Source organism: Mus musculus, chromosome 2, assembly GCF_000001635.26.
Source record: "Mus musculus strain C57BL/6J chromosome 2, GRCm38.p6 C57BL/6J".
Lineage (NCBI taxonomy): Eukaryota > Metazoa > Chordata > Mammalia > Rodentia > Muridae > Mus > Mus musculus.
The window spans coordinates 12,338,587-12,359,683 of NC_000068.7; the positions used below are offsets into that span (position 1 = coordinate 12,338,587).

Below are 21,097 nucleotides of genomic sequence, written 5' to 3' on the forward strand. Positions count from 1 at the left end.
CGATTGGTGGTGTCAGGGGTTTGTATTTTATCCATTCCAAGGGTGTTTGGTGGAACCTCATTAAAGAAAAATAACTCCATGTGTGAAGGGTATAGAGCACAGAGACAGAGGATAAACTTGGGTCTGCAGGGAGTAAGTGCTAAGGAATATTCTACCCCTTGTTAATTGGTTCAATTTTCAGTACTTTCCAGGAACTTCTACAAGTTAATTTTTCCCCATCCTTATCTCAGAGGCCCTTGGGATGCCCTCTTGGTTTTTAGAAACTTTCTTGGGCCTCAGCTTAGATAAAACCACAAAGTTTGTTGTTAGAAGCACTCTAGCACATGGTGTCTGTCTTTATACAGACGTGAATCTCTCCATGTCAGCTGTTTCTCTCTGAAGGGTCCGTCTGGCTCTGCTCCATCTTGCTACTTGCTAAAGAACATTCTCCACTGTGCAACCTGCTATTCCATTCCACGTGTGTGAGTATTGCAGCCACCAGTTTAGCATGGAAAAATCTCAAAGTTAGGATGTCTGTATTAGTTACATTTCTGTTGCTGTGATAAAACACACGTTCCGGGCAATTTATAGCAGGAGGGAGTTGTGTGGGCTTAAAGTTCCATAGGGACAGTCCATGATGGTAGAGTGGGCATGGCAGCAGGCTGCTGGAGTGGGAAGTCTGGAGATCACAGTTAATCAGAAACAGGAAAAGGAGAGAGTGAACTGGAAGTGGGGTTGGGATATTAACTCTCAAAGCATGTCCCTAGTGAGATTTTTCCCTCCAACAAGACCACACTACTTCCACAAACAGGGCCACCAGCTGGGAACCAACTGTACAAATACCTGAGCCCATAGAGGACTTCAAACCAAGCACTGCAGTGTCCCAGCTTAACCTTTCCGTTGATTAGGGAGGATTCCCATCTTGAAAGGCTAGCTGTTCCTGGGGTCTGTCAGATTCTCTTGGTATGTCTGCAATTCTCTTAATTTTCTCTCTGGACTTGTCAGGTTCCAGTCCTCATGATTATTCTCTTCCTCAGATCACTACCTGAATCCATAAGTTGGTGCTGTGGTCTCTTCCACTGAAGCCTGTCCATGAATTGGTCAGAACTCAATGCCTCTGCTGCTGGTACCCACTCCACATCCATATCTTGCCAAGAGAATCCCCTGATTTTCTCCCACTGGCTCTCTGCTCTCTTATGGTTCAAATTCCATAGAGAAACTACTGTCGTTTTTCATCAGACTCTAACATGTTTTTGTATAACATCTTCCAATGGCAAGCTATCTGTGTAAGAATCAACTAGACTTGCCACCATGGCTACAAACTGATCTCCCTACAATCCCCAAATGAACCCTTGCCCCCATATACCTCATTCCAGCTTTCAAACCAACTAAACTGGTTCTCACCTCAGGGCCTTTCTGGTTGTCTTTTAACACCTTCAATGCCTTCTCCCAAGACACTATCTAAGCTAGATTAGTCTTAATAATTTTCTTTGTAATGTTTCAGGAATTTATTTGCACATGTTCATGTGTATGTGTGTGTGTGTGTGTGTGTGTGTGTGTGTGTGACCATGACACAATGAGTGGATGAATGTGTGGAGGTCATAGGATGACTTGTGGGAATCAGTTCTCTCTACTAAGTAGGATTGGGGCTTGAACTCAGGTATTCATGCTCTGTAGGTAGCAAGCATCCTTACTTGCTGAGTCCTACGGTACCTCATTCTTATTGTTCTGGTCTCAGGTGCTTTTTTGATACCTACCCTCATTAAGATAATGTGTTGATCAGCCACCCTGTTGGTTCCATGCATTCTGTACCTAACGTCTTCAATTTCTTCTGCAATAGTATTTGCAAGTTGTTGTTTCTATGATTGCACATCTTCCTTCTGAACACAGTATAACATTCTTGAGGTCTCATTTGCAATTGGCTCCTCAAAGCTCAGTGCAGTGCCTGCCACATAATAAGAACCCAAATACTCCATTCGTTAAGTATTTTGGAACTGTGCATGTCCATCCACTAGCCCATTCCTTCCATTTCATTCTAGATTGTTTTTTTTTTCCTTGAGCTCCATTTTTTTTTTCTCAGCTCTCTGAAGTAAAACTTCAGGACCATCTCATTTTCTTTGTGTATGTCCAACACCACATTCAGCCAAGTCCTGAGAACCTTTCCTTCCTACTCTTTAGCCATTCTCCTTCCCTAGTCATGGCTTCCTCATTATTTTTCATCTTTTTATATTTTTAATATTATGACATATGTTATCAGGCATTGGTTTGCATTTTTCCCTACTTAGGGCACACTTCTAAGATTTAGAGACATGCAAAAACAAACAAACAAACAAACAAACAACCCAAAACAAACATCACTCTCTATAGCTTATCTAGAAGGCATCAAGAGGGATGTGATTTAGGTAATTAACATGTATTATGTAACATGTGTGATTTAGGTAATTAACATGTATTATGTAACATGTATTATGTAAATATTTTGCTGCTAGAACCAGTATCCTTGAATTTCATCCAAAAACCACAAATTTAAACTAGTGCAAAATATGTCCTTGGTAAGTTGGTGGTATTTAATTCTGAAAGAACAATTGCACAGAACTTTGTGAGGACTCCTACCCCCACCCCAGTGGTGGGGTACCCTAAACTCTCTGCAGTCTACCTGGCTTGATCCCTTAAGTGCTGGGATTGTAGATGTGCACCCCACTCAGTTCATATGAAGTATCTTTAAGAAATTTTGGTGGCTGGGGACATGACTGAGTAAAGGGCTTGCTCTGCAAGTGTGGGGACCGATGTCCCGATCCCCAGTCCTCCAGCCAAGCATGGCACGTGTGATTCTAATACCAGTTCTAGGAGGCAGAGAAAGTAGATCTTTGGAGGTCACTGGCCAGTCAATGTTGATGAATTGGTTAGCTTCCTGTTTGGTGAGTCTATCTCAAAAATAAAATAAAATAAAATAAAATAAAATAAAATAAAATAAAATAAAATAAAAAGATGCATAGCAATAAAGGAAGACCCTTGATCTGGATATACCCACAGACATCACATACATGAAGAGGTCAGAAGATGCCATCTAGTTTTAACTATCCAGATTTGTGCTAGGTTCATTAAATGGTCCGTAGTGGGCTATTCCAGTGACTGAGGGGGGGGCGTTCCCTTAAACGGAGAATGATATCAGGTCCTATCAGCTTGCTGTAAATGTTCTGAGAAGTCTCCTGCTTTCTGTGTGCTGATAGAGCAGCCTGAGTTTGGCTTTCTGTGTCCACTCCAGCTTTCATGATGATGTGTGCCCATACATGTACTGAGTTCTGATCTGGTGTATTTCCTACAAGAAATTTAAGAAACTGCCATTTCTCAATCATTGTACACAGGCCGTTGAAGTGGATTAATTCATACTTAGACAAATTGATGTGTTTGGGATTTGGGATGCCAAATTTGTACTTGGTACAGTTGCTTTCTGAGGAGGCTATAACCCTGGCTGCATTTTGTTTGTTTGTTTGTTTGTTTGTTTTTGTTTTTCGAGACAGGGTTTCTCTGTATAGCCCTGGCTGTCCTGGAACTCACTTTGTAGACCAGGCTGGCCTCCAACTCAGAAATCTGCCTGCCTCTGCCTCCTGAGTGCTGGGATTAAAGGCGTGCACCATTACGCCCGGCTGCATTTCTTATCGCTCAAGTTCAGTTGTGAACTCAGAGCTTGGCCAACATGTTTAACACAAGCCAAATGAGTCCACACCACCATGACATACAGGTGGAGGCTACCTAACTCTTATCCTTTGGACATTGTCCCACCAGAACACTGCTCTCTTGAAACCAGCCCCTGTATAATGGGGAAATTCAGGCACTGGTAGAGATAGCCACATAGAGAATTGATAATTGTATCTCAACTGGACTTCCAAACAGCAGCCAGGATCCACCACCAGCTATACAAGCAGGGTTAACTGGAACTTTCTGAAGAGACTTTTAAACATGAATGAAATGATTCATAGTTCTGGCAGTTTGAAGGCACGGCACTATTAGTAGCTTGTACTTGGTCCAGACAATGTGACATCAGGTGTAAAGGCACCACAATGGCAAGACAGAGAACCAGGGTGTAGAGGGACAGGCTTGCTGTATTATAATGCCATTGAAAAGTCACCAAGACACCATAAGCACTACCTTAAGTTCTTTCAAGAGTGACAGACTAAGATGTTCATCACCTTCTACTAGGTCACATATTTTAAAGTCCTCTCCATCCCCCAATCACCATGTTTAGAAACAAGACTTCAATGCACAAAATCAGAAAAAGCCTCATCTAAACCATAGCAGGGAGCGAGACAGACTCTCAGGCAAAGCAAATACAAAGGCCTTCGAGGTTCAAAATCCCATGGTGGTGAGAAGAAATGCAAGGACTTGACCATGTGGGACAATACAATGTGGGCAGTAAATGGGATCATATAAGAATTGGTAAAAAGACACTTTATTTTGTTTCCCCAGAGCACAGTGGTTTTTCACACAGTATTTTCCCTCATTAAAATTGTATGTGTATTTATAGGCAAAATGGCTTAATTTCACGAGGCAGCTGGAAATTGCTCACATTTGCTTTGCCACTCAAACTATGTTTAGACTTAGTCAATAGTTTTAATTTGTAACATCAGTTTAGTGTAAACAAGACAAGAAGGGTATTGGCAGGAAGGAAAACACTACTGCATAATGTAAAACTGCCCTGACACAGTGAGATTCTTCAGTGGGAATTTTAAGTATTAGTTCTGATTTGGGTGTAGTGAAAAACCCATATATCTTATATTGAGACAAATTTCTGGTGGAAACTTTTTCCTGCTTAGACAATTGTTCTAAGATACAGTCACTGACAGGGTGAACCATCCCAAATTGCAACTATATGTCTGTCTGTCTGTCTGTCTGTCTATCTATCTATCTATCTATCTATCTATCTATCTATCTATCTCTTCAATTAAATGGTACTTATAATTTGTATATTATACTTTATGGAGATACAGGCTAGAGCATACCTAAGTGTCAGCAAGTCACAGTCAAATAACACTTTACATTATGAACTTTGATGTGGATAAAAGGATAAAATAGTTATGAAAAAAAAAAGCAATTGGGTTCTTCCTGGACTCTGAGCTGGTGTGACTGGTGTGCCTTGTGTGTGGCTGCATGCATACATACGAAGCTCCACGCTTCCCCAGTGAGGAGGAGGCAAGCAGAGGGAAGGCATCCTCTAATGAGCACCAGAAGGCTTCTTTTGGTACTTACCTACTGGGTATGATGCTATTTTCAACCATTTTACATATAAAGGAGGCTTATACTAAGTGAACTGCTCATGGGTGTGCTGGGAGCAAGCAGTCAGAGGTGAGACAAACCCTGCCTTTATTGTGATGAATTGTACAGAGTCCTTGTGTCTTAGTTAGGGTTACTATTGCTGTGATAAAATGCTATGACCAGAAGCAATTTGAGGAGGAAAGGGTTTATTTCATTCACAGGCCCATATAACAGTACACTATCAAAAGCAGTGAGGGCAGAAACCAAAGGCAGGAGCTGATGTAGAGGAGATGATGTGATGGAGGGGTGCTGCTTACTGGCTTGCTCCTCATGGCTTGCTCAGCTTGCTTTTTTTATAGAACCCAGGACCACCGGCAGAGAAGTGGCATCACCCACAATGGACTGGGTCCTCCTACATCAGTCACTAAGAAAATGACCTACAGGGTTGTCTACAGCATGATCCTATGGAGACATTTTCTTAATTGAGGCTTCTTCCTCTCTGATGACTCTAGCTTGTGTCAAGTTGACATAAAATTAGCCAGTAGAGTCAGCATGGGTAATGTTAACTGTTCTCAAGGATTCGACTACCATGATTCAAAGGAGTTCAATTCAGGGTTGATTAAAGTCTCTGCACACCTTATTTATAATAGCCAGAAGCTGGAAAGAACCCAGTTGCCCCTCAACAGAGGAATGGATACAGAAAATGTGGTACATTTACACAATGGAGTACTACTCAGCTATTAAAAAGAATGAATTTATGAACTTCCTAGGCAAATGGTTGGACCTGGAGGGCATCATCCTGAGTGAGGTAACCCAATCACAAAAGAACTCAAATGATATGTACTCACTGATAAGTGGATATTAGCCCAGAAACTTAGACTACCCAAGATATAAGTTACAATTTGCAAAACACATGAAACTCAAGAAGAATGAAGACTGAAGTGTGGACACTATGCCCCTCCTTAGAATTGGAAACAAAACACCCATGGAAGGAGTTACAGAGACAAAGTTTGGAGCTGAGATGAAAGGATGGACCATCTAGAGACTGCCATATCCAGGGATCCATCCCATAATCAGCCTCCAAACTCTGACACTATTGCATACACTAGCAAGATTTTGCTGAAAGGACCCTGATATAGCTGTCTCTTGTGAGACTATGCCGGGGCCTAGCAAACACAGAAGTGGATGCTCACAGTCAGCTATTGGATGGATCACAGGGCCCCCAATGGAGGAGCTTGAGAAAGTACCCAAGCAGCTAAAGAGAACTGCAACCCTATAGGTGGAACAACAAAATGAACTAATCAGTACCCTGGAGCTCTTGACTCTAGCTGCATATGTATCAAAAGATGGCCTAGTCGGCCACCACTGGAAAGAGAGGCCCATTGGACATGCAAACTTTATATGCCCCACTACAGGGGCACGCCAGGGCCAAAAAGTGGGAGTGGGTGGGTAGGGGAGTAGTGGGGAGGGTATGGGGGACTTTTGGGATAGCATTGGAAATGTAAATGAGGAAAATACCTAATAAAAAAATATATATAAAATAAAGTCTCTGCACAACTTTTTCACTTGCCTGCCCCTTTCTTTACCATTGTCAGGGACTCTTTCTTTGTACTGGATAAAGTGTTTACATATATGTATATATTCACATGTGTATGTAGATGTATACAAATATATATCTATATACATATATATTTGTGTGTGGGACATATACAAAGAGTGGATAAGCTGTATATACACACATACACATGTATGTGTATAAATATACATATATGTAGGACACAAGTTTGTTTTACATGTATTACATAGTATACCTAGGAGGTGCCGGGGTTGTATGCTGTCTGTATTTAGACTTTTGAGGAATGACAAAAACTGTTTGTTCTCTAAGGTGGCTTTGTCATTTAGATCCCCAGGGGCCTATGATGGTTCCTGCCTTTGCATCTTTGTCAAGTGTTGCTTTGTCTGGGTTTCTGATTTAGCTTGCTCAATGAGTTTTGAGTGTATCTTGTTTTTTTTTGTTTTTTGTTTTTTTTTTTTTTTTTTTGGTTTTTTGAGACTGGGTTTCTCTATAGAGCCCTGGCTGACCTGGAACTCACTCTGTAGACCAGGCTGTCCTGGAACTCAGAAATCTGCTTGCCTCTGCCTCCCAAGTGCTGGGATTAAAGGTGGAAGCCACCACTGCCTGGTGTATCTTGGTTTTGGTATGTATTCCTTTAATACCTACTTTAGGTGAGAATCTTAAATGTTTACCGGCCATTTGAACGTCATCTTTGGCAGAATCTCTCTTCAAATCATCTATCCATTTGAAAACACTCGAGTTATCATTTCTCCATGTATGCTATAAAAATTGAGTTATGATTTACAGATACATCCCTCATTCTATGGATCATCTTTTCACTGTCTTGATGGTAGTATCTGGATACATTTTAAATTATAATGAATATTATACATTTTCATTTTTACCAAATCCAGGGTCACTAAGGTTTATCCCTATGACTTCTTCAATTACTTTAAGAGCTTTAGTTTGGAGAAGTGGACCAGGGTCACAGAACTTTAACTTTCATGTGAGGTGTGCAATAGATCCAGAGTCAATCTTGGCCTATTTTATTGTTTTACTTCCTGATATTTCCTTTAGGTTTCCAATTACAAACTTTCTTCTTGTATATATTCATTGAAAACTGATATTTTCTTCTAAGCATGACATTAGTTATAAAGTAACTTTTGCTCTGTCATTCTTCCAGTATCATTTATTAAATGTTTCATATAATATTCATTGTAATCCTCTTTGGCTTCTGGATTATTTAAAATTGTGTGTGTGGTTTAATTTCTAAATTTTTGTGGCGGAGTTTTCTATCCTAATTTTCTCTTCCAATATACCTTCATTTTGGTGACTTACACATAGAGACTACACAAACAATAATTGCAGACACTTCCAGCAGTGCGCCTGAGCTAAGGGCCCAGTCACGCCTGTCAATGCATCAACACCTCTAGAGATGCTTCCAGCCATGGCTTTGTGGCATCTCAGCTGAGCTTCAGATGGAGCAGTAGGCAAGCTATCTCTCTGAACTTTGCAGGGTTTCTCTCCAAAGACAGGGTTTCAAGTACCCCGAGGCTGGCCTCGATCTCATCCTGAACTCTTTCTTGATCTTTACTTTCAACTGTGAAGTGCTAAGTTTCGGGGGTGCAGTACCATGCCCAATTTACAGTGTACTGAAGACTGAACACAGGGCTTCATGTGTGATAGGCACCCTACCTACTGAGTTACATCCTTAGTCCTCATTCTAAGTGTTGAGTGACACTTCGTAAAATTCATACAAAGCATTATGCCGCACCATTTCACACAGCAGCAGTGAGACTTCCAGGAGGAACATTTTGTTTGTAGAGTTGACGGCAGAAAGCATTATGAGCACTTGGTGATACTGAGTCACAAATGTAAAAGTGCAAGGGTGTAGTTAAAGAAAAGTCTTTATTTACGGTATTAGCTGGGGCCATAATAAATAATGCAATATGCTAATGTAACAGTAGAGATTCTCATGCATTACCACACTTATAAATATACAAGAAAGCTGGCTTGCAGGAGAGTGTACTTAGCAATACAGTGAAAGTGAGAATAGTAAGCCCACAAAGCAAACAGATTCTTCCCCTATCGTTGTAAAAACCACATTCCTGTGCACCTGTGAACAAATAGAAGTTCCCACATAGTAGCCTTTTTAAAAAAATTTTTATTTTATTTTCTTTTTTGGTAAACATGCTATAGTTAAATTAGTTACCAAATAGCCAGGGTCTATAATTTGTGATTTATTAGTATTTCTGATGAAAAACAAAATTAACAAAAATTGACTTCTGCATTTTGATATGGAGGCTGCTAAAATAATACAGTAAAATGAAATGAATGAAGTGATATTCCAGGCAGGTTTTTGTGACTGATTCCATTTATAAAAATGCTATAATATTGTGTTTATAATCTGGTAACAACCAGTTCCCTGACTGCAGAAGCGATGAACTTTAATTAAAGCTTAATTTTGTTAGTAAATTTCACAGAAAGGAGTAAAATAGGATAACCTTTAACATAAAGCTTTAGAACAAATAATTTAAACGTATCTTAAACACTGAAAAATGTGTTTTTAATTGTTATTTATAGTTAATTAACAATACCAGTGTTTAGCTTTATGTAGCCAGTCATGAATCCCCCTTTCAACACCTGGTTTGACAATCTTCCTTACAAATACTCAGGCAACTCAGTTGAGCGAAGGACAGCGGTCTGTGGTCCACAGTAACTCAATGTATGGCCATTTGGTTTGCAGACAGCGTTTAATAGGAGTGTCGTCTGTCTGTAGCATGGGGTCTTCAAAACCCATAACCACTGCAGTCCCTTCCACATACATTACCTGCCGAGAGGAAAAGCCAGGAGGTCAGTTAATGTTCGTAGCCAGTTCTCCGTAGCTACAGACAACGTCACAGGCAAGTGCATTTCTAAAAGCAAGTTACGTAGAGCTTCACATCTAACTCTTTTCGTAGGAATTATACCCAACTAGAGCAACTGCAAAACAAACTTGTGAATGAGATGGTAACATACATTTTAATTGTTAGTTAACTGGTAAAACTGATAATTCCAGATCAAGACAAAAAAAAAATAGGTGAATCATAAGCATACACTTTTAGATGACAAATCATTCTTCAAATGATAGACACCAGGGCATGTCTTCCCCTGCTGTCCACATGGCATGCTGTGTTTCCTCTGGCTGGGCTACCAAGGCAATCAGTTGCTCCTGCTACTCAACAGAGAGTTGCTATGCCCTCTGACTTGCACTTCTGTGCACTTCAGATTGAAAGATGACGTGCATGCATGCTAATGGAATCTGCTGTCTCTGGAATGAATGGTTTTTGAAATGCAGTTCTTGAGTGTATTTTACATTGTATGACAATCATGGAAGAAAAAAAAATCACAAAGATGTGAGGACAGACACAAGAGTCATGGAAGGATGACAGAGTAAACTAACCTGTGGAAATAATCATATTTGATATAATTTGTTGGGAAGATACCAGAAAACATTATTTTGCTTATTTTTTTTCAAAGAAAATACTTGAAATTATTTGACATACCAGTAGAACCCTAACTCACTATCAAGAATTCAAGTTATGTTAATTTTATATTAAATATGTAATTGAAAGGGGTGGCTATGAACTGCCCTTTTCCAGAGTATGTGTAGCTATTTTTACCCACTCAGTGTCTGATACACATGATTGCAATTCTGTTTTAACATGAAAGCCATAAGCTATGCGACCAAGGAGCCAAAAGAAACAAGCTTATCAGCCTTCAGCAAGAGTTCCCTTAAAAACACAGCTGCCTAGGCAAAGAATGCTACACTACTAGGTCACAAAATTTGGCTTTTTTTAGGGAAGTCCAAAGGCATTACGGTGAAATACAATTTCATATTTAAATTACAACTCAAGAGTTTTCAACCTCAGAACAAAAGTGCTACTTTCTAAAGAGTTGTCTAAAGGGATATAAGTCAGGACTGGGCCTGGTTCCCCAGTTGCTCACTGTATCAGAGCAGGAACCCCTCTGCAAAGCAGTGGGATCTAGTCTGTGCTTTCCACAGTGGCTGCTGCCTGGCCTGGTGGCTGCAGCCTGGACTAGCAGACCCCTCTTGGTTTGTTTGTTTGTTTGTTTTGTTTAGCCTGCTATCTTGAGTGGGACTTGACTGAGCACTCAGGCCTGTTTCTAGCCCCTGCATAACTTCAGGACCTTATACTTTTGTATAAATGAGATGCATGCGTTGCTTTTATGGTTGTTACATAGTATGTCATGTTAATTTTCCATATATCTTAATTTCTGATCTTGTGTTAGTATGTCAGATGCTTGTCACAAGCATGATTTGAAGACTTACTATATACAGGCAGCGTGGCCAAGAAGACCAAGGACAGGATTGGGAATCAGGAACTCAGTTCCAATCCCTGCTCTGTCAATGACTTGCTGTGTGACTCTGGGTGAGTCACTTAATCTCCCTGTCTCAGAGGCCTCATCTGTAAAATATGGATAATATTTGACTACCTTGCAGGGATTGTGGCAGTGAATTAATATTTCGTGATGACGAAGCTAGGCAAACTTCAACAACTAGGCGAGCATTCATTAATACACAATAAGAAACAGCACCCAGGGGCTCTTACTGATTGTACAATATTACAGATGTCAATAAACTCAGGAAATGATTTTTGGGAATATGAAAGGTTTTGGTTTATATTTTGTTATGAAAATAAAAGTAAAATTTAGCCTTTTAGTTTGGTTTTAGTGAAGTATGTAATTTACATTATGATGTAGTTTCTGTTGCCATCCTCCAAACAGCATGAGATCAAATTGAAAAGGCCTAACTCCTAATAAAAGACTGTGGCTTTTTCCAGAATAAATGTAAACACAACAGACTTGCCACTAGAACACAAAAACTGGCATTTCATTCAAAAGAGGGAAGTGCTCAGACAGGCAGGCTGGTACAGCCAGACGCAGGCATCCATGTGCCTTCGTCCAAGACTTAGAAAGGAGAGGAGCGGAGCAAAGTGAGGAAAACCACAGGCTCGGAACATTTGACAGCCTCGGTCCCAGCTCTGCCCTCTCCTGGCCCTGGACAGCTGCTTCCCTGTGTTGAGTCCTCTCTGCAAAGAGCCACATACAGACAACACTGACCTCAGACAGTGGTGTGCAACTAAAGACTAGGTAAACGCCCACTACAGCCATTTGGTAAATAAAACAAAAGCAGCATCAAAACAAGTCAGCGTTATTTACTTCTGCATTTAAATGGATGAATAACAACCTTCTTTGGATTACCGAGAACTGCTGACTTGGAAGTAAAGCCACAGTCCAGAGTAACAGTGTGTACAGAGTAAACATATAGTTATTTTGTCACAGTGAAATAAATGCTCCATAGATCCATGCAGAGCTTGAAGGCAGGTTACAGCTTAGTCAAACTGAATACAGCCAGCTCTTACACATGTGCTGCAGCAGGGAGTCTCCTGGAACGTCATCCTGAAGTTTCAAATGCAGGGGACTCAGACACAGTCATGCCCACTTAGTTCATCAACCCAGCTGAAGACAAACTACTATGTGAATTCTCATACCTTTTCATTATAATTTGACTGCTTCAATCCATTGTAGTGGTAGACAGTAAAAGATTCTGGACCACTGGAGCCCTATTATAAATAAAGGACTATTAAAACTTTAAGTTATATCTTTTTATCAAGCAATTTCTAATGAGCAACAGATATAAAGATGAAAATCTATTAATCTTTATTGTGATTGGGAACTCACTTGATAAAGACAGCGTGTATAGAGTTAGCTGCCAGAAGGGTTGAGAGAGGGAAGTTGCCACTGGACAGGGAAGCCCTCCCTGCCCAGCATGAGCTCCTTTGCACTGGCTCGTCCCTTAAGTAGATGTGTGCATTACATTAAAAAAGGACAAGTGCCTAACAAGTATCTCCTAAAATGCATCCTGCAAAACATTTGCTCCTCACTGGAGAACCAAGCAACACCACCTCTATTTAAACCACAAATCCACATTCACCAACAGCTTCAATTCAGCCCACAATAGTGAATCACAAGTTCTCATTAAACAATACCATTTCACAGAAATCAAAACATATCATGCTTAACAAGACTTTATTCCCACCCAAAGTGCCTGGCCCTCGGCTGATTTCCTGTAGACCATTTCCTGCTCTCCAGCCTGTCTCCCTGGCCATTCCTGACGTAAGAAAGATTTTATATGAACCCAGCTGGGCCACAGGCCCTCCAGAGAGCTTTTCTACTTGGTGGGAAGTGAGCTGCTGGCAACTCTTGCTTTAGCACCGAGCAAAAGATGGGTTAAAAGGATGCAGCTTTGCTGAGAGAGTGAGGAAGGTGGAGAGCTCTGGGAAGGGTTAGGGCTTCCTCTAGGCTTCAGGCTCTGGGAGCAGCTTTTGAGTTCCGCTTCAAACAAGAATGACACATTCCTTTCTAAAATGCCCCTTCTGCATTTTCTAAGACCCATCCCACATCTTTCCTGTAAAGTTTTTTGTTTTTTTTCCTGAACATACAAGCTGGTCATCTTACTCCTCTGGAAGCTGTAAGTCAAAGCTTTCTCAATTAGTTTGAGAATAGTGACTTTACATCATTGGGCTGTTATTCTGGAAGACTTTACATTTTACATTCGCTTTAACACTTCCCAGCTAAAATCTAAGCTTTCATCATGTAGGTGACTGTTTCCTTAATTGTACTCATGATCACTGTCATTACTTAGATGACAGTGACTTGGTTCTTCATTTTGACAATTTATTTTAACTTATAAATTAAACATTTTCCTTCCTTGAGTACTATTTGTATTCTCTAGGGAATAACTAATCAATCAGGTGGCACATGGAAACACCACAAAGGCTGTAGTTGCTGCAGGCACTTTTCCTTCTGGGGGAGGGAGAAGTGATGGACTCTCAGGTCAGCCAGGTACCAGCTGAATGACATCAAACCTTTCTATACATTTTCTCATCTTCACTACCAAAACTGAGGGGAGAACTGTACTCCATTTATAAGGCATACAGGATATGCTCAATGAAGACAGCTGCTTCTGCTGTTCTCTCTCCTAACACCACAAACCCTCCCACTGTAGCTAGCTGAAGCGTGCTTAGGAAAGCTGACTGACTTAACTCTTTTCCTCGTTGCAATTTTAACCTGTTTCTGTCATTTCCTTTATGCACTCTTCGCTACCCAAACATGCTTGCTGAGCAGCCCTTCTACTCATCTGTTAGGCAGGACGCTGGTGGTGTGAGGGACAGTGCTGGCGTGCACTGAGTATAGATAGGACACCAGTGGTATTGCTTACATGGGAAGGCAAGTGTGACACAAGGGTCTTAGTTCCCACACAATGGAAATAGGTAGAAGTGGGAAAGTCTCCTGTGAGGTAGGCAGCTGTGCTAATGTGCTAAGGTGGAAATCCATTAGAGTCATGTGCAGGTGCTGCAACACTGCTGTGCTCTGTCCCCGCAGCTCCTGATTCACTAGTCCATGGGGAGACATTTCCTGTGGAGTAGCAGGGAACTAGTACATTCTTCTACCACCTCAAGGAACACTGCCACAAAGGCAGTTACCCTCACTGGAGTCAATGGGCTACTAGATCAAACGAAAAGGGCACACGTCCCTGGGGAAGAAATGACCACGTTCATTATGTGCATCCTCAAAGAACTGAGAAATACAGAAATGGATGATCAGTCATCCATTGGACGGAGCACAGGGTCCCCCAATGAAAGAGCTAGAGAAAGGACCCAAGCAGCTGAAGGGCTTTGCAGCCCCACAAGTGGAACAACAATATGAACTAACCAGTAACTCTAGAGCTCCCTGGGACTAAACCACCAATCAAAGAGTACACATGGAGGGACTCAAGGCTCCAACCACATATGTAGCAGAGGAAGGCCTTGTGAGACATCAATGGGAAGAGAGGCCCTTGGTCCTGTGAAGGATCGATTCCTCAGTGTATGGGAATGCCAGGACAGGGAAGCAGGAGTGGGTGGGTTAGTGGTGGTGGTGGTGGTGGGGATGGGATAGGAGGATTTTCGGAGGGGAAATGAGGAAAGGGAATAACATTTGAAATGTAAATACAGAAAATATCTAATAAAGCATTTTATCAAAGAAAAAAGAAAAAGAAATGTATATGCAAAAAAATTCACAAAACATAAAACTACCAATTCCTTGAACTAATAAGTCATTAATGTTAATCATCATTATGTAATGAGCACACACGCGGTCGAAGGAACCTGTAACTGTCTGACTCTGCACAAGCAGTTTTCAACCCCACCCCATACAGATGCGCTTCATACTTAAAACATAGTATTCAGTATTTCCAATAATGCCCTGGCATCAGCCTTCTTGGGATAAAAACCACAGCTTCAAATATTGCTTCAAACCTTTATTATCCTATAACTGACCATCCACTGACACATCTGAAGTATTTTAGACTCTAAAAAGGAACTTTCAGGAAAGCCCAATGGGAATACATTGAACATTATAATCTAACAGTACCCGTTCAATGTTAGAAAAAAAATATTTGTTCTGTCTTTTTTTTTCCACAAATTATTTGCCAAAGTTTGAACAGCTCAATTTCCTATGCTGTTAGAGTATTGGTTGCTTTCTGAATTGTACTACTCACTTCCATTATTCATAATCACCAACAGGAACCTATGTTCTCTACTAAAAAAGACCAAATGCCACCAATGCCAATTACTCTGGTCCAGTCTGATTTGTTCCCAAGATATCAAATTAGCAAGCACATCACTATTAAATAACTACATAGTTACACAAAATTGGCATTTTCTATTGGAACAATTTAAACTGCTGATATGATGTGACCATGATTATTACGCTGACTAGCTCAGTGGTAAAACAAGTTTCATGTAGACCAAAGACAAAGACCTGTGCATGATATAGAAGTAGTCTGCCACCAACGCAGGCACAACCCAAGGGTGTGAGAACAGAGCCGGATAACTGAAGCATCAAAGCCCAATGGAAGACTTGTCCTTAGAGGAGTCAGTGCTACTCCACTACAAACAAAGCCACTCTGTTCACCCTTTTCTTCTAGCACTCGGGCTCATTACTAGAAGCCCCTACCCTTCCCTTCTTTGGCAGTGTTCTAAGATGCATGCTAATCGGCAGGCCCTGAGAGTGTGAGCACAGGTTCAGAGGAAGCAGTGTGATGTTTCTATTATATGCACATCTGGCTTGACCCTTTTTTAGTCTTATACCATTCTCTGCCACCCATCAGAATTCTGAGTACTAAATAATGTACTGGCACACTGATAGCCTCAGAGAATTGTAGCACTGTAGTGACATAAAGCCTCCAAATTAGAGGAGTGTATGGCTCCATGAACACACATACCACACATGTATCACTGTACTGACATACATACTCTGAGGTCTATACAATTGTACCAGGACACAGATCCATATACAGCATATACCCGATGAGATGAGGGGGGTAAGTTGCTAACACACACACACACACACACACCACACATACACTAATACACACATACACACACACACACACACACACACACACACACACACGCACGTGCACACTTGCAGAATCACTTTGTGCGTTGTACCACTGTGCTGACATACACTCTATCACTGTACCAGTACTTACACATCAGAGCACCGCAGCACTGTAATAGAATACAAAGTTGCCCTCTGAGAACTGTATCAATGTGTTGGCACCACTGAGACACCCACCTCACCCCAGGCACTATATCAGTGTACAGACACGTGTGTTTTCTGAGCACTACACAGCATATGGGCTCCTATCTTCCTAACCTCTGCATGGAAAGGCCTTTATATAATAGATCTTTTTCTTAGTCTCATATCTACACTTTAGGGGAAAACAATCTTGTTCACAGATGATCATCTCAACAGAACAAATGAGTCAATATATTCTGTGGAATATGTTACCTGATCAGGAAAAAATTCTTGAAGAAATGGACCCAACAATATGATTCCTAGTCCTTCTGGATCTAATTTATTCTTCATGAGATTTATACTATAGGGAGAAAAAAAGAAAGAGAAAAACAGTGAATACCAAAAAAGACAAAACACCACAAAACTATTTTGCTCTTTCATGATTAAATTTCTGGTGCTACACTTTTGGATGCCAAAATCCTAAGAGCTGTTCTTTTTAGAACTTTAATGACAAATACACAGGAATGACACTTAATTTGCCAAAATTTGGCTATTTTTAAATCAGAGTAATCTGTTACTATTTAAAATTTAAATTATGACGATGACTTTAGAATATTGTTCCTTATTAGGTAAAATAATTTAAAAACCAAGGTTTATAAACTCAGGGTACAACCTCCCAAAGACAGAGTCTCTTTGCTTCCTAAGTACTAAATTCAACAATCAAATAGAGCATTTACTTCTCAAAAAAACTATTTTAGGCTCCAGGAGTTAGAGCAAGCCAAGAGGCAATGGTAAATCAGATAAGAAGAGCATGCCTTTCAGAATGTTACGTTAAGAACTAGATGAGACAGATGCTTAACATCTGTGGACAACCTAACTTGAAGGACACAGACATAAAAGCTTGAGTCTAGGAAACTGCAGTGAGTGCCATTGCCCTTGTGGTCCAGCTCCTGCCAATCAGGTGTAATGGAGGCTGGTGGAGAGTGTCGAGAGTGAGCAGCTCTAGGAGGCAGGGAAAAGGAGAGTGAAGTTCAAAGGGTGAAACCATCAACGGTCTGTCTATGTAGAGGTTTTCCCCCAGTGCTATTTCAAACTCTAAATGCCAAGTTAAACTTAGCCCACTATGTAACAAGCAGAGAGCCATATTTGGGGGTTATGAGGCATTGTGGCTGATCAACTTGCTCAGGGGAGTCTGTGGCTCAGGCTCTTTACCAACAGACAGCTGAGAAGGACTGGAACAGGAGCCAGACAAAAGGGTTTAAGGATTCCCTTCCTGGGAAGGTCCCAGAGCTCGGCGGGTATCTGTCTGTTTCTCCCTTCCTCTACTTGTTTGGACTAAGTGAGTTCAAGGGTTTTTGTTTATTAGAAATGGAACTTGAGCGATGTGTTCAGGGGTAAAACTTTTAAAATATGTCTTATGAAAGTTACATCTGTGTGAGGTCTCTAGCCAGGTTCAGTGACATGTGGCCTCTGCTCTAGGAGATGCTAGAGCATGACTACCATAGCCTTGGTATCTTCTGGTATCATCTGCCTGCTCCATGCAAAGGATTCAGAGGGTCTGAGGAAGGCCATTAGATTGTGATCTGAGGCAAAGGCAATGTCACTATTTTCAATTGATATATATATAAATATAGAAAGCCTCAAAACCAAAGTCTTTTTAGATAGAAAAAATTCAAATTATAGTGAAAGACTTATTTTAAAAAGCAAGACAACCCAACATAGAGTCAAGAAGCAACAGTATGTATAATACAGGCAGATTAACTTCTGTCCTCAGATTGGATTAGGTCTTTTTCCATACATTTTTATTGTTTTGTTATATATAGCGTAAAAATGTATATAATGTTTCAACTTGATAGAATCTTTTTTTGATAGATCAAAATAACACTTCCAGTTGCACTCACTACTCGGGATCTGAAACAAGGTCCAAGGCTTTCATGACATCTTCTAGAAGGGAGTCAGCTATGAATCCATTATCTGAAAAACATATTAAAGAGAAGTTGGAATACGAACATTTCTGATCAGGTCCTGGGGAGGAGCGGAGGACTTCATAGGAATACAAAGAGTTGAAGAACTTTTTTTTTTTTTTTTTTTGCAGTAAAGCTCATTGCTCCTAGGTACTTGCTCAGATGAATTTTCTTAGACATATAATCAAAGATTTATCTTCAAGGGAGGAAAAAAAATCGACTTATGAACTCCAATTAAACTTTAAGGTTAACCTATTTTTTAATAGAGGAGCTTGACAAACCTGCAAATGGGTAAAAACTCTTTCCACTTAAAATAACAACATCACTCAGGTATTAGCTAAATCTTTAAATTGTCATGAAGAAATCAAGTGAACAGAATTATTTACAACAAATTCTTTTGTTTGTTTGTTTGTTTTTAAATCAGAGTTTCTCTGTGTATCTTTGGCTGTTCTGGAACATGTTCTGTAGACCTAGCTGGTCTCAAACTTATGCCTGTCTCTGCCTACAGACTGATGGGATTAAAGGCATGAATCACCACCACCCAGCACAAATTCTGTTTGTTACAGTTTCATTTTACTAAATGGAGTGATCCAGTTCTATTTAGATAACTGATGGTGTAAAACTAAGAAAAAAAATCTTGAAATAGGCTTCACATTAACTAATAGCTACAGATTCAGTTAAAAAAAACATTCCAACTAAACATGACAAAATATCACCAACACACCTGCATAAAAAAGCTAAAGCTGAAATGTAGTGGAGGCAAATGTGCTGTCCGCAAATTCCAGGCTCAACATAGGAGCATGCCACCTGCTTACAGTCTGCAGGCTCCTTCCTCTCTGTATCTAATCTCTCTGCCCAGCTAAATCTTATCCATCTTGTACCAGCGTCTAGCCGGGAACTCTATCTGATGGTCTGTCTGCTCCATATACCTCTCCCAATCTCAGATCTGCCTTCATATTCAAGATATTCACCAGAATTCACATTCTGTGTGCCAATCCGGCCCCCAGGAGTTCATCTGACTTCATTCTACCTAAGCCTGAAGAGTGTACCTGAGGCTAAGGTAAAGAGATTTATATTAATTGCATTGACAATGGAAGTCTCAAGAAAGTCCAACAGAGACTTTGTTCTCTGGTTAAGTCTCAGGAAGAACATTTTGAACAAGCATAGCAAACTTAGAAAGGAAAAATATAAAATGTATGGTTCAAGTAATAAACAGACACCACGAAGTGAAATGGAGCTGAATCCTGTATTCAAGGAGATAAACAGAGTAAGGGCATAATCCCACCCAGCCAAGCTTATTGTTTGTGTGTTTGCCATTGGACAAGGAATAGTTATATCATGTTAGGCATTATTGTTATTTGGATAATTTTTTCACTTGGACTTTCTTTTTTTTTTTTTCTGGATCTTAAGGAACAATGGCCATGAAAAGCTTAGGCTCAGGCAAGGTGGTACACACCTTTAATTTTAAGAGACAGAGGCAAGCAGATCTCTGATTTCAAGGCCAGCCTGAGACACAGCAAGTTTTAGATAGAAAAAAAAACCTCTATGTGGTAAACCACACCTTTAATCCCAGCACTTAGAAGACAGGCATGCAGATATCTGAGTTCAAGGTCAATCTACAGAGCAAGTTCCAGGACAGCCAAGCTTAGGGAGTGAAAGTTGGAAAACAGAAAGCTGGCGATAATATAATATAATATAACATAATATAATATAGTATAATATGGGGACATGTTCCAGCCCTGGCAAGCAGCAGAACTATGCAGCTTCGGCCATGTGACTCCAGCTGTAGAGTAAAGAATAGAAGCAATTACTGGGATAGTTGATGCTGGTTAGCTGGAGAAAAGAAATTAGTGGTGTTTAAGAAGAGATCAGCATCACTGATGTGAAATCTGGGAAGTGTTTTCTGAGAGCACAAAGAAGCTGTGTTCCAGAGATTGCCAAGATTGTACCTCCTGGTGCAGCTCGACTTGGTAATGTGTAAGAATTATTTAAGTGATACTGGTTTTGAAGGCACGAAGGGCTTGTGGTGAGCAGCTGAGGCTGGGACACTGAGAGACCAGGGAATGTCACTGGTGAAGGAAGGTGCAGCCTTAGTTGCAGACGATGGGCCAGGATTGAAGGGGTCATGCAAAGAAGTTGAGGCTTGGTGCCATGAAGAGAGCCTATGAGAGGCTATTGGTGAAGCCTAGTTGCAGCTAAAGACCCCAGTGTATTAGAAATGTCCGTACCATGGGATCACCACCAAGAATAGCAGCAGCATTGGAGTGGAATCAATCAGAGCCTAGAGTACTACAGAGGGCAGAGCTGGAGAAATAATGCAAGCCCTTTGGAGGAGCCCAGAAGATCATGTGTGGATTCCAGACACTGGAAAAAGAAGCTGTGAAGTTGAAGTTCACTTGGAGACCCCAAGATTTAAAAGATGCTAGAACCATGGGATACCTGCTGAGGAAAGCTACTAATGGGGAATGGAATGAGCACAGGAGAAAAGTTTGTGCAGTCAACAAAGATGAAAAAGGAGTAGAGATCTGAAGACTGCTTTGCCGTCAAGACACGGAGATGCAGAGACTCATGTGTTTGAACAAGCCTATGGGGGCCAGGGAGTAGAATATGGTGGTTTGAATATGTTTGGCTCAGGGAGTGGCACTATTAGGAGATTTAGCCTCATTGGAGTAAGTGTGCACTGTGGGTGGTGGGCTTTAAGACCCTCATCCTCGCT

General features: G+C 40.7%; 1 protein-coding gene across 19 annotated transcripts in view; it reads right to left on the reverse strand.

The window, feature by feature from the left end:
- Positions 1-8,676: 8,676 nt before the first annotated feature.
- Mindy3 (MINDY lysine 48 deubiquitinase 3) overlaps positions 8,677-21,097 on the reverse strand; it is a 72,227-nt gene continuing 59,806 nt past the window's right edge. For 7 of the 19 annotated variants that reach the window (XR_001783166.2, XM_006497525.2, XM_006497524.2 and 4 more), the window contains 4 exons: positions 18,319-18,391; positions 16,691-16,778; positions 12,343-12,414; positions 8,677-9,617 (listed from right to left, as the gene is read on the reverse strand). Coding sequence is in view for 13 of the 19 variants with exons in the window: in XM_006497525.2 (XP_006497588.1) it covers positions 9,468-9,617; positions 12,343-12,414; positions 16,691-16,778; positions 18,319-18,391 (383 nt within the window). In the remaining 6 variants the exon portion in view is untranslated. Of the gene's footprint in view, positions 9,618-11,120; positions 11,257-12,342; positions 12,415-16,690; positions 16,779-18,199; positions 18,392-21,097 lie in introns of those variants that run through there. The other 12 variants (NR_149731.1, NR_149730.1, NM_001355536.1 and 9 more) reach the window with 6 other exon arrangements.